Source organism: Grus americana, chromosome 2 (assembly GCF_028858705.1).
Source record: "Grus americana isolate bGruAme1 chromosome 2, bGruAme1.mat, whole genome shotgun sequence".
NCBI lineage: Eukaryota > Metazoa > Chordata > Aves > Gruiformes > Gruidae > Grus > Grus americana.
Window position 1 is genome coordinate 130651169 of NC_072853.1, and position 14589 is coordinate 130665757.

A 14589-nucleotide genomic window follows, 5' to 3' on the forward strand; every position below is an offset into this window, starting at 1 on the left:
AGTTTTCAATAGGAAATTACCCTAGACTTCTATTACTGATTGCTCTAGTTCATATCTCAAATCTTCTTTTACTTCACAATTTTTTTTCTGTATCTCCTCTTGAATGTTCACATATTTTTCTATCTAAGGAAAAGTTTTCTCCTCCATCTGTTCGTTCTCCAGTGTAGTCTGAGAATTTTTGCTTGCCACTTTAAATACTTCCACAGTCATCTTCTCTAGATAAAAGTGGATCATTTAAAAAGGAAAAATTTCTGAAGCTAATACTAGCCCTTAGGAAAATAATTACATTCAATCTAATTACAGTAGGACTGCTGGTTATTCCTAGTGATTAATACCTGGGATCTTCCTAATTTCTACAAAGATCATTCCTAAAATTATTTCAGTATACTAGTTGTTAAGACAAAGTTTGTTAGCTTTTTTAAAATGCAACCTAAAGATCTTATGTCTTTTACTTCTAAACAAACATTTTAGAGCTTCAAATACTGAACATCAGGTGTCTGTATTATATATATGAATAAAAACACTTTTGCTTTATTTGCTGATATTACAATATTGCTCAATTGCTAGCACATCTTGTACAATAACAAAGGAAAATACCGTCCTTGACAGTCTAAAAATACAGACTGCACACAGAACAGTGGAAGGCAATTCAAGTACTTAAGTCAGTGCTGTGAGCAAAGATGAAAATGTCTTGTTAGTTCTGTTGTATTTCTTTTCTGAATCTATTTCCAACTAGTGATGCATAAGTAATGTAGCTGCTGCATTCATTGGTCTTCCGAGGAAACTTACAAATAGGAAGAATTCTGGTGCAGAGTAGCTTGGGAAGAGAGTCACAGCAGAAGTTCTTAGGAGAGGAACATGGAGGTGATTTGCTGAGACATGGCTGTATGTAGTTCTATGGCATTTTGTGGAGGAAGAAGGAAGCGTGTGGCTGTTCCTTGCAGCATTTCCTGCCCAGGCATTCATTGCCTATCTCTTCAAGAGATGTTGGAGATGCAGGCTCTTACTCAAATGTAAGGACATTGACACCAATGAAGTAGCAACTGGATTGCAGAAACATACGTCCAGGTATTGGTGGCTAACAGCACGTTTAAATGTGCAATTGCCAGATATGGACTGATGCAATTAAAGCTTCCAGGATTGTTCTGTAAATCAGTGCATGTATCCAGTTGGAAAATGTGTCTATCGGAACATAAATTTGCTAAAAGTAAGCATGACCGAGGTTTTTCAGTAGCTTCTGTACTAGTTTTATTAAATAAAGCATGTCTTTCTAATTGTTAGTCTTGTGAACGCAGCTTTGCAAAATGAACTGTAAGATTCATGGAGGAGGGAAGAAAAATATGTAATACTTCTCTCTTTCCCTCCCCCCCCACATCTTTTTGCAGAGCAAACATCCTTATTTCATATTTGCCTAGATGTGTAACTTACTAGGCTGTGCTAGCAAAGTTGGTGATGAATATTTCGGTTTAGTGCACCAATGTGGAAGAATAAGTTGGTTTGTTTGGAAGGTGCAGTTTTAGGGGAGTGTCATTTACATAATCAGTTCTGAAGTTCAAGCAAAGATGATGGGTATTTTGCGTTGCAGTATTGTTCTTGATATCTCTGGCAAGCCCCCAAATCCTTTTCCTGCAATCTCTATGGCATTAAAAGAATTGAAATATAAGAAGTTTTACATTTAATAAATGAAATATTTGAGCAGTTTTAATACACATGTTAAGACCAGGCCCCTGAATTCTGAAAGATGCAGTGTGCTGGGGGTCTTTTTTGTTTGTGGTTTGGGTTTTTTTTTGGTTTTAACAAATTGAGGATTGAGGGTACCCTGCACTGTGTTTTGAAATAGCAAACTGCTGCATAACTGGCATTTGAAGGCATTTGAAATTTGAGAAACGCCCTGGTTAACACGTCAGTCGGTTGAGCTTCACAGAGATAATATTGCATTGGTAGTGTTGTACAGGGAATTATATACACATATGTGTTCAAACTGTCTTTAAGCAAACCGTGAAGCAAATTTTCTTTAAGCAAAAGATATTTGGTAAAGATGTAATATACTTTCTAACGTTTATTTGCAATGATCTGGAGTAGAGCTTTACCCCAGAGGATGAAGGCTGTAAACTTCCTCACTGTTGCACGGTAGGAGTATGATAGGTTTGAGGGAGCCTTATGTCTCATGGAGCATCTGAAGGGAGAGGGAAGAACGGGAACATTTTCCCCAAATCATGTGCTGGGGAGTAAAGAACAGCCTAGAGGGGGATTATGTCCTCAGATACAAGGCTGGAGAAGCTGTTTTATGAAATTTAAGTCATTCTTGGCAGCATGTCTTCTTGGGGAAATTTAAGGGGGATGTATGTCTGTTAGGTTAAACAAAATAATATTTTAAATTATCTAGAGCTATAGATCTTCCGATTCCCACATTAATAGTGCATATGCATTTTTTGGTAGTGCAATTATTCTGATTATTTAAAACTTTGTCTTTCAATCTAATTTCAATTTTGGAACTCCTCTAAGAGTTGTTTCTTTGGGTGGTGGGGGGAAACCAACTTGATTGTTCTTTCTTAAATAAGTCCATCAGAGACTTAGATCTTTTGTCAAAAGTCAACTTTGTTTTTTCCTTTGTCAGAATATACAAATTTTTTGTGCATTTGGAAAGTTCACTTATTTTAGTGTCTACACATTACACTAATTTAACTATGGGATGTACTGGATCTAGGCTTTCTTACTTCTTTGGGTGGAAGATCACTTATGGGTTGGGGAGCAGATGTTGTTGTGTTGATTTTGTTCTTTTGAAAGGACCATGTTACTTTTAGATATCACTTCAAAATTCCTTAGGTGTTTCTTTGGCTAATGCTGATTTTCTTTCTTACCAGAAACAACAAACACTTTCAGATTTTTTTTTCCTTTAGTTCTAGCAAGTTTGATTAATTTACCACTGAGAAAACCTTTTGCACAGTATCTTTTTGTCTTTATTCCTGCTCTTTTCTGATGTGATTTTTAGGCTGTGTGTTAAAGTACCAGAAGTGTCAGCGAACAACTTAACCGAACCCATAAAGACTAAGCATGTTTTCACTAGAGCTTAGGTAACTGCTGCTTCCTTGGAGTAGAAATGTGCGTTGCTCCCCTTCTGCTGAGCATGGTGCTTCTCCTATCTCAAGCTTTATCACCTGGGTAGATCTGACCTGACCTCAGAACTTGCAAATGCATTTTCCTGAGGAAAATCAGGATGATGATTAGTGATCTAGTAACTGCCTTAGTTCCTTTAAAACACTTCAAATACATTTATATCCTAAAATTAGAAATAGAAATCAGACTTTGAAAGTCTTCAATCATTGGTTGTTGGCTGTAGACACGAAGTCAGGTGGACCTTCGAGTACCATTTTGGCTCTTCTTTTTGTCTTGTCTGCTATTTAAAAAAAAAAAGGTGTGGCTAACAATAACCTGGAAGACAATCAAGAATTACAGATATGTTTCAAATATATTGATTACATTCTCACTTACTGATCATTCAGGTTATTGTCTTTTGGGAAGGATTACCAAATATCCTAAGACATTTCTGGTGACTTTTAGAATCCTCAAATTCTTTTTTTTGTTTGAGTTCTGTGCAGAATTTGATACAGTACATTAAGTTATGGTACATGATATGGTGCAGTATACGAGGTCCTCAGGATGATTGACAAAGGCACGTATTTATGGCAGGATTAAGTCTCTTAACCTTTTGTTAGATTGTGGGAGTTCTCTTCAAATGGACTCGGACTTTCTTCCCATTTCTTCAAAGTTATTTTTCAAAAACTTGTGACCTTGGAAAATAGGATGACACCCAAAGCTTCTGAAGAGGGAAATCCCTAACATTGTAGCCAGCAATTAGATCTCAGGCTCTGGTGCTTGGAAGACCTAGGGTTAAAGTGGGAGTTTGGATCCAGTATCAGCTTCCATGTTGGGTTCTTAAGCCTGAAAGGGATGGGTTGACTAGAAGCTGATTAACTCAGAGAATTGACTTCAAATCTTTGGTTTGCTTAGTATACACAACCACGATTTTGTACAGACTGCTAAGTTTCTTGGTCAGGTTGTTCAGCTGAACTGGGAGAGATAATTTATCTTCTTTGCTGGTGCAGGTCTGGGAGATCTGGATCAAAATACCCTGTCTCTCAGCTGAGTATCCTGACTAGCAGCCTGTTTGACATTTTGTGTCTTACTGGCCTTCCATCCTTTTCTGTTCTTTGCATAGAAAAAACCTAAAGTTGGTTCTGACATCATAGCATTATGTTTAGCCTGGGAAGTTAATAAGCTCTGACCATGTAGCATTAATGTTACTGTGCGATATCATATATTGCTCTTTCCAACAGTATTTCCAAACTATTTTTTCAAAAACATAACATTGTGTCTAAGCTATCGCATGTCTGTTTTCAAATAAAGATGGCTAAATTTCCACTCAAGGTATAAAATGAAAAAAAAAACCAAAACTGTAAGGTTTTATACGTGTGTGTATATATAGCAGTGAGAAATTAAATGATTAAGCTTACTCATTAAGGTTTCTTGTTGAAGTTCACTGGAAGTTAGAATGTAATTGGTTTGCTTCCTTCAGAAAAAAAAAAAAATCCCCAAATCCTTCTTTCCTTTTATTTTTAAGAAAAAAAAATAAAATCCCAACCCAAACTTGTGCCCCTTACAGATGTTTGTGTGACCTTTTTTCCTTGGGGGCAGGGACAGCTGTTTCTTGAGTATGCTTTTAGAAGCAGAGAGCTGTGGTCCTTACAGTCTAGCTCGTGAAGGGAGGTCCAGGAGGTACTGAAGCAGGCTAGGTGACCTGGTGGAGTAAAGAAGATTCATTCCCAAATTCCCAGCAGAGGCAGCAGTATCATTCTGTATACCTGCACCTCAGACTCCCCAACCACTAGAAACCATGGGGAATAAATGTAGCCTCTTTCTCTATTTTAATGGAGAATGTCAACTATAGTGGGAAAGTATGAGACTTTTGTTGCGGAATGAAGGCAAAGAGCCTGTCTTTCTTACCCAGTCTTTTATGTGCCTTTGGAAGTGCAAAAGATTATAGAGGATGCAAAGTAGATGTAAAAAGATGAGTACACTTTGATGGAAGAGTGTCATGGGTGCAGTGTTAAAAGAATTTCCTCAAAACTTCGGCTTCAGGCGGACTTCAGCTGGAGAAAAGGCTCCTTTCCATTTTTGGCATCATGCTGTATTTAATGAGCCTAGAATAAGTATCTTCCAGTAGTTCTATCTCTGTACTTGAAAAGATTTAAGTTTTGCTGTAAATATATTATAAACTTCCGTTATTTTTTTTGTTACAGGAGCTAGAGTTAATGCCAAAGACAGCAAATGGTTAACTCCTTTACACAGAGCTGTGGCATCTTGTAGTGAGGTATGCTTTTTTTTTTTCTGCTTTGTGTTAAAATAAGACATCTCAAATTACCTTCTGTTCTTTGTTTGGTTTTTACGAAGTGAAACTACTCCAAACATTTGGAATTGCAGAACATTTTTGCAACGGTTTGTTTAACCTGTTGAGGGTGTGTATGTATGTATATATGTCTCACATGCCTGAGTAGGAAGGGGGAAAACTATAAACTTCCAGTTCTCAGCTTTGCTCTCTGCCATTTCCCTAGCAGAGGATTCTGCACGCAGTGTTCTGAAGTCCAGTTTATTTCTCTTAAGGTAAACAGAATGGTTTAGCATGAGGGAAGTGGAGATGAACTAAGATTTAGTACAGTTTTTACAGCATAATCTTTGCATTTCTTCATTATTTTTTTACATGCTTGTCTCTTCAAACTGAAGAAATAATGGTTCTATAATGCCTGCAAACATCTTTTTTTTTAAAAAATGATTGAGTAATGTTAGTATTGCAAATCACTTTAAAAGTTATAAATTAAATATGTAGAAACTTTTTGAAGTCTACCAGTTACACAGTTGTGAGATTATAGTAATGTAAATTTGTTATTGTTCCTCTGTTGTTGATGTCCTAATAAAAATTTTAAATGCCTGTAGAAGATCAAAGCAAACAGAGAAATGCTGAGCCTCTTATGTGAAAGAGTTTATGCAAAACTATCTCCTTTGAGATCCTGAGTCAAATCAATGCTCATTTCAGTACATCTCAAAAGATGAAGGCTGTCTTAAAGATTCTGTGTAAATTTTTGTTTGAGAAGATGGAATTGAGTGTCTTGGTTTTGGCAAGCATTGAACTTCAAGTATTTGATCCACGAACTATCTAAACAAGCCTTGTTACAGTTTTTGCGTTTGAATTCCCTGGATAAATTGCAATATTTTGTCACTAGCATTAATAGCTAAGTTACGTGGAGATTGTGTTATTCAAAACAGTTTTGAAAATGAATCTCCGAGGATGCCTTATTCCCAAATCCTATTAGTTCTTCTTGAGGTATTTTTAGGCTGCTCCTTTGGGAGCTGACCGAAGCACCAAATGCTGCATTCTTCAGAGCTGAGGGACAATAAAAGCTCCTTATATCAGTAACACTTGCAGAGAGGAGTGTTGTGGACAAACTGGACCTAAATGATAACTTCAAGAAATGCAACCGCGGTCATATTTTTTTAAATGTGGAATATTTTAAACAAAATGCTAACCAAAGGCAAACGAGATGTAAACCAGTCAGACTATTTACCCAAAAGGCACTTGTCAGAATTCTCCATTTTTAAACACAGTAAGTCAGAGGAGCCCACATATGTGGTTGATACGTGTAGGCACTGATTTCCAGCTGATGGACATACATGGGTTATGGGCATTAGATGAAAAAAAGCTGTAATGAAAAAACTCTTGATAATGATTTCGGTTAAACATCTGGACTGTCTCTTGAAGCAAGGACAGCTACAGTTAAACAAGGACATTGAAACATGCAAAATAGCTGGAATTATGGATTTAGCTGTCAAGTGCACAAGTTCAAGCAACTTCATGTCAAGACGGTCACACTCCAGGCCTTTATATTTGTATGCCTCGTGTACTTTGCAAAAAAACCCCAAAAAACCCCTAAGTAGATTCATTAATTGTTGAAATTCATTAATGCATTCGTGCAGAAAAATGTAAGATACACTATTTTTATACTAGTACTATGGTGCTTCCTTCTACAAAAACAGTAATAGCTGTTCTAAAAATTCCTTTTTTTATTATGTTTTTTTAATATTTGGTTCAAAAAAGACAAAAGTTTAAAATATTGATTAGCTTTTTAAACTACTAAATCTTCTTCAGTTTCTTAGAGAATGGAAGAGCTATTCCATTTCTCATTTAAATTACAAGCCTGTGATGCAGTATTTTCACTTTTATGTTTGTTCTTGTTTTTGTTTTTATTGACAGTACAAGAAATTTGAACATTTTAAATATAATTTATTGTAATAAATAGAATCAAATGTTACTTAGCGTTCTGCTCGTAGCTGAGAATAATACCTAGCCATTGTACCACAGTGTAATTTGAAATTTCCAGTAACTACTTATGATAACATGTTTTAAGTTCAAAGTGTCAACCATTTATTTGTGTGCTCAGTGTTTGAGTTGGAAGCCACTGAAAGCACTTAGTGAATTGTGGGAAGGTCACGGACTTGATATAAAATGCAGCATTCATCGTCCTGTGGATATCGCCAACAGATTTTTTTAATGCATTCCAATTGTGTGCATATTTTAATGGGATTTGTTTATCTTGCTGTAAGAATTACAGTCTTATTTGTCAAATTTTCACAGCTTGTATATTTAACAAAAGGAAATGAATAATCTTTTTGTGAGATGGAATTCAGTGCAAGTTTTGAAATGGTTTTCAAGAATTTTGCAACAGTATATGTTGAAACTTTTTATGACCATGTTCTGTTTTATGTGTGGTTCTCTAAATGTACATTTAATAAGCTATTCTTCTCTTTGCCATTTCTAGACTTTGACAGTTCAAAAATTTTGCCTGACAAATTGATGAAAATGCATTATAAGTTCATAGAACCTCACTAATCCTTAGCAATGGAAGAAATCAGAAGGAGGTTTATTGAGCTTTGGAAATTAGTTGTGGTGACAAAGCAATTTGCCAGCTGGCTTAAGGAGCTGGATAAAAAACCTGGAAGCGGTTGATTCAGTTGAATCCTATAGGGAGTATATTGCTCGTGTTCTTGAGAACATCCCCCAATCTGGATTTATGATAAAGTACAAATCCCAAAGCATAAGATGATGTTTACAAAATAACAAATTGCAAATAGTTCTATTCCATTATACTGTCCTTGGATTTAAAGCTGGCATTTCAAATCTTTACTAAGTGGCTTGTGTTTTTTGTAAATGCTTTCAGGATGCTGTTCAGGTGTTGTTAAAGCATTCAGCGGATGTCAATGCTCGTGATAAAAACTGGCAGACGCCCCTACATATCGCAGCTGCAAATAAAGCTGTGAAATGTGCTGAAGCTTTGGTGCCTCTTCTAAGCAATGTAAACGTGTCTGATCGAGCAGGTAGAACTGCATTGCATCATGCAGCCTTCAGTGGACATGTTGAGGTATGAGTTATTTTTCTTAGCTTGTTTCCCATTCATTGTTCTGTCCAACATGTTTCTAACATTTAGTTTCTCAGTTAAAAATCATGTTTTCCCCATCGCCTTAAAAAAACCCAACCCTTATTTTGTACTTGAATTTTTCTTTTGTATGCATTTGTGTACGGAATGGTTGTGAAAAATACATGTTGCATCATTTAGTTGGAAGGTTATTACAGTGTTCACCTTTCTTAAGACTGGAGTTATCTATTCCTAGTTTAACTCCAGTTAAATTTGGAATAGAAAAAAGAATATATTTTTCTGTTCAAGAGACAGTGAACATATGGAATGTATTCTCACTGAAATGTGGAGGAAATACTTGTAATAAGCTCTAACTCACTAGTTTTCAAACCCTGAAAAATAACCACTGAGAAATTCCCATTGTAATTGTGTATAGGTAATTAGAGACAGATTGGCAATAGGCTTGCTTTTAGCAATTACCTTTAGTGAATCCCTTAGTACTAGCCCGAAGATTTCAAAGATTCCACAGCTTTCCCATATTTAACTTGGAAATGTTTTTGTTGACATCGAGTTTTGTGTTCCTTACAGTTACTTCAGGGGGACAGCTAAATCTTTCAGGCTTCTGGAATATTCAAAAAACAATACATTTAAATCCTTTGGGAATGCATATATTTTTGTTTTCTCTTATGATTTTCTTTGTCTAAGTGTGGTTTTCCATTATGAATAGAGGATTTCTTTTCTTTCTGTTTATCCCAGATGGTCAGCTTACTGTTGTCTAGAGGGGCCAATATTAACGCATTTGACAAGAAAGACAGACGAGCTATACATTGGGCAGCATATATGGGTATGTACATATTTCAGTCCATTACTGTTGTAGTGGTAAAAAAAAAATCACCATATGTTTAGTGGGTTTTATATGCTTCTAGGAAACATACTTACATGATAGGCATTGAGGTTATCTGTGTGTTTGCCAGAAAACCATCAATAGTATACTTCATATCGCCTTGTAAAGGTGTTTTTGTGGTGAGAAAATCAATTTGTTGGAAAAAGAAAAGGAAGGCAAGTAATTTTGTTCTTTAAAATGAAGGAACTTTAAGCAGGATTCTAATCACAGGTGAAAACTTTTGCAGTAATGCTAAATAGAAAGTAAGCATTTAATACAAGGGGCATCTGAAACAGAGGATGGTTACACCAACCTTGGGGATTGTATTTTAAAAGATAAATATTTAATCTCTAAAATTCCAAATTCCTGTCTTGTCATTCTTATTCCAGGAGTGCATAATTATTGTTCCCATGGTATTGATCAGTGCGGTGGCAGTACTGTCAGAGTAATGTACTTCATTGCCGTTTATCAGACTTTCATTTTATTAAGTGATAGGAATTGTTTTCTTCAGCATAGCTGTAATAAATAGTAGAGCTTTGTATCTCAAGCTTCATTTAAAATAGCAATATAAACCATTGGAAGGTGAATCATAGAAAATGCAGATTAAGAGTTCTGAGCTGATACTGACAAAGACTTCTTAGTTCTGGCTGATCACTTTAAGTAATTCACATGCAACTGCTGATTGTACCTGTTCAGGAGTCAGAAAGCATAACACCTCTCTTAACTTCCAGAAAATGCCTTAAAACTGCCCTTGAACATGTGCAATATGTGTTGTATTGTGAGCAGCGAACAACTAAGTTTCAGGATTAATTTCAGGAAGAAGCCAGTTGAGATGATTCCATGGTTTTGATAGTCATTCAGTATTTTAGCGTATTGCTTCATAATTTTATCCAGCCAAGGGAGAAGAATAAAAGCAGTAGTATCAGCATTTTATGAATCTGCATGCCTGGGAATTCCTTTGAAAATGAAACAGGGAACTACGACCAGATTATACATGTGATTTGTTGTTCCAGTTATGTTTTGATGTTAAGTTCTCTAGAAAATACATACCTGTATGCCTAAGATACCATCTTATGAAACTTAAGGAGAACAGTCAGGAAAAGAACGTGATCCTATTCTTTACAGCAGCTTTTTTTCAGAGGTGATCTGAAGATGGGAACAATTTTGTTCAAGTTATGAGAGAGAAATACCTCTTGGAAAGACTATCTCGGTGAAACCTTGAACTGCCATCTAGAGAGGAGTGCCTTGTATTTTTGACAAAAAATTAAGTTAATGTTTAAGGAGAGTAATTTCTATATTGCCCCTTCCCTGAGGTAAAAAACCTAATTTTACTGTTTCTGACATCAAACCAAAAAGAAAACACGCATAAACTAGGAAATGACATGGACTCATTATGTTGACATCTCAAGTCTAGGGTAACTCTGCCTTGGAGGTCTCATCTTAGTCAAAATGCCCCTCAATATGTAGTTAGTATTAATGTCCATTATTATAAATTAGACAATTACTTATAAATAGACATAATGCTTTGCAATGTCTATGCGTGAGGGGGTGGTTCTTAAAACCAGACTTAAGGTTGCTAATTAAACACATTTCTCATCTGTGATTCAAAAAGTAGTGGCATTGAGTATCTTACGTAACTGATTTGGAGGAGTTGCATTTATCCAAGCACTCTTTCCCAGTCTTGCCATGAAAGAGCAAATGGAAGCAGTAACTTAATAGTGGAAATACACTTTCCAACAAAACAAAAGAGCAGTAGCGTGCCAGGCAGTACCTATTTAAATGTGGTCACCAAAAACATTACCCTGAGGTTTGGGGGTAGATAATGAGTTGTTCCAAGGACTGAGAACGCTGGTCTTTACAAATGCAAAACCACACATTTACAAAATTGGGCTTGTTTGTAAGATCTCAACAGTTCCAGAAGTGATCTTCTCACAAGTCCTGGATTTGCACAAAAGCAGAATCAACTATTTTCTTTGCAGAACTCAGTTTCAGACCAATTTCACATTGGTCTTATTTCCCTGGCAGTACAGGTCTGAAATAACTTGATAGCAGTGTAAAATAAGGCTGTGAAATCTATATGAAATGCTAAAAAAGAACAGGACCCTGTTGGGCTGTCTTCAGAAGAAAAGACTTGAATATACCATTAAATTGTGATAGTCACAGCACTAATGCTCTAACTTAGTTTGACACTTTGTGATGCTGCACTACTGATAGCAGTTAAACTGAGACATTGGAAGAACAGTCGTCGTTATCGAGCCAATGTTCTTTGCAATAATGTTTATTACTATTTTGCAATCTACTTACATATGCAAAACATTTTCTGAAACAGGCTGTCCAATCACCTTACTCAACGTGTTTATTTGCAAAATTTTGTTGAATGAAACTTGTGCACGAGGTGGCAGAGATCTGACAGGCATCAGTGAGAGAGAGGACAGACATGTTTTCTGGCTTGTGCTCACCCAGATGGAAAAAAAAACCAAACCCAAGTCTTTTGTTTTTCAGTTAAGCTACATTTATTCCAACTTTAGTGAGCACTATTTGTTAGGCTATTAACAGGAAACTCTCTTAGTGAACGGAGTCTAGGTGGGAAAAATGTAATTTATCTGATGTCAATTATCCTAAATAGCCTTACAGACAATAGAGTAGAAAAAAACCTTTTCAAATACTTCAAACAAGGAAAAAAAAAACCCTGTGACGTGCTCTCTTGCAATTTAGAGCCATTTTACACTGCTCCCATTGTTTGAAGAAAGCCTTAAAGCTTTTCCACCATATAAAACTGACCATAGAATAATAAAAAAAAAGGTTAAGCTTTTCATCACAATACTATAAATAACTTTCTAGGGTTATATCCATTGTTTCCCTTCCTTCCTGCTTTTCACCCGGCTCCATTGCTGTCCAGCTGCAACGCTGCGACTAAAATGGACTTTCATTCCTGCACGTTAGCGTCGCCCTCATTAGTGTATCAGGATGTCTCCTCAGCGCTTCCCACTTCAGGTGCCTTGCTCTTCTGTTTGAGTGTCTTCCACTGATTGCGATTGCTGCTTGCGTTTTCAAGTGCAGGTCAGGGATTTTTTGTTTTGCTTTGTTTTTTCCTTCTCTGTAAAGCTTTTCTGCCACTCTTCAGTGTCTCCCTTCCTTTCACTGCTCTCAATATCGTCTGTGCTTCTGTCTCTCATGTAGGGCTTGTATTCATTCTTGTCCCCGTTATATTTGGGTCAGAAGATGAGTATCATGTTTACATTTCTTTTTCTCTTCTTTCCTGCAATACTGAAGTAATTGAGAAGTGAAATATAGCAGCACTTCACGTTGCACTGCTCAACTGTTTCTGATTGGTATAGCTAGGTGAAGGGTCCTTTCGTATGTTCTTGGGCATGCAGCATAAAATACGTATTGTGGTGACTGAATGTTTATCGAAACAGCTTTGGCTGTATTCCTTTGGGTAGACACTTCCTGTTCAAACTTTTGCACATTCTCTTAGTCATTGAAAAAGCAAAGACCGTTTTTTGTGAAGCAGTTCAACTGAAGGCTGGATTTGATACTTTTTACTTACGTGTCTGACTGGCTAAGCATAAGTATTCAGTGTGCCCCCACTCCTTGTTTAACTAAGGTAAGGGTGTCGCTTGAAAGGTGAAATAAAGAATCCCGCATCTGTCTGTACTCAGGGTAAAGTACTAAATATTTCTTGGTTTATTTACCTGAAGTGGGCTCCTTTTATTCTGCAGACTTTGTCGTGATTATCCATATGTTTTCAGTGATTGACTTGTTTGGCAGTTAAATTAACAACTGAGCAAGAATGACAGATTTTTTGGTTACCTCATTTTCATAGCTTTTCTCTTAGCGTGCAGTGTCAGAACTGTGTGCCGGCACGTGGGGGAGCATGCAGGCACACCGCAGGGGGAAGCTGGATTGCCCTTTGCGGCACCGGTGCGGTGTTGGGGCCCCTGGCCCAGCCACAAAGCTGGCATGGCAGTAAGAGCTGCTGCCCGCAACCGTGGGGTGGGCTCCCCAACCTCTCTCCCCTTTTCCGCCTTCGTACCTGGAATGTCCCACAGGTCATCCCTTCCCCACCACCCTACTCGACTCTTACTCTCCCCCCCAGGGAATAGTTAATGCTTTCAAAACGCTATGGTTCCCCAAAGGCGTGAGTCAGTTTTGAAAATAGAGCTTTCCTAAATCCTGTATGATTTAGGTCAACATTTTAAAGGCTTTGCAAGTAAAAGAAGTTGGACTGGGGGGGGGGAATATATTTTTGTTTAAAAATAGAATATTTTTTCTTTTCATGTTTGTGTAATGTTTTTCGAAGTTTGCGTTGAAGGCCTTAGAAATCTTAACATGCATGTTTGTGGTTTAGGTGAAGGTGAAAGACTGACAGTAACATTCTGTCTCAAGTTGTGAACAGAAATTTGCAGTGTTTAATAATTACAAAGTTATGTCACCTCTAAGTCTCAAATCTTACCAAAAAAAAGCTTTCTGTGTAAGCAGAAGACAAGATTTTTTTTAATATACAAGATTATTTTTGCACTAAAATACTATGAATATTGGAGGGGGTATGATGTGGAATACTCCCTGCTGGAGATTTTTTTTTTTTTTTAAATAGTTCATGATAGAATACAAGAACAATTCTTTATTTTCCAGATTAGGCCCAAATGAATAACGCCTTGTTCATGTTACAACAATTGTACAGTTATTAAGTTTGTAAACTTGTGCTGGTTAATATAAAATGCAGCTCCATTCTTTTTGTCTTTATTCGTTTAGGTCATATTGAAGTTGTGAAATTACTTGTGGCCCATGGAGCTGAAGTGACATGCAAAGACAAGAAATCATATACACCCTTACATGCTGCAGCATCTAGTGGGATGATCAGTGTAGTCAAATATCTTCTAGACCTTGGAGTTGATGTAAGGAAGAATAAAACAAAGTGAAACATATGGTTTTGTTGTTCGGAATGCTCTTGTTAGTATTGTAGCCCACTGTTTATTTAGGGGCGGGTTATGATATAGTGAAAATAGTCTTTCCAAAGGCTTTAATTCACATACTCTTTTTTTGTTGTTGTTGTTATAAAACCTTATTCCTCCAGGTAACTTAAGAGCCTTGCAGATTTTGTAGAATTATTTGGAAATAAATTTGTATTTAGTAGGTTTTTTGTTCATTTGGTATTTCTTACTCTTAATTCATTGGACTGGAACTCAGGAAATAGGAATTCCATTTCCTAGCTTTGCCACACACATCCTTTTTGAGCTG

At 36.6% G+C, this 14589-nt stretch overlaps 1 protein-coding gene across 7 annotated transcripts in view; it reads left to right on the forward strand.

Annotated features, from left to right (window-relative positions):
• Positions 1-14589, forward strand: part of ANKRD28 (ankyrin repeat domain 28) — a 123920-nt gene that overhangs the window by 72126 nt on the left and 37205 nt on the right. For all 7 annotated transcript variants that reach the window (XM_054816903.1, XM_054816906.1, XM_054816908.1 and 4 more), the window contains 4 exons: positions 5301-5371; positions 8271-8471; positions 9222-9309; positions 14104-14246. In XM_054816903.1, coding sequence (XP_054672878.1) covers positions 5301-5371; positions 8271-8471; positions 9222-9309; positions 14104-14246 — 503 coding nt within the window. The remainder of the gene's footprint in view (positions 1-5300; positions 5372-8270; positions 8472-9221; positions 9310-14103; positions 14247-14589) is intronic.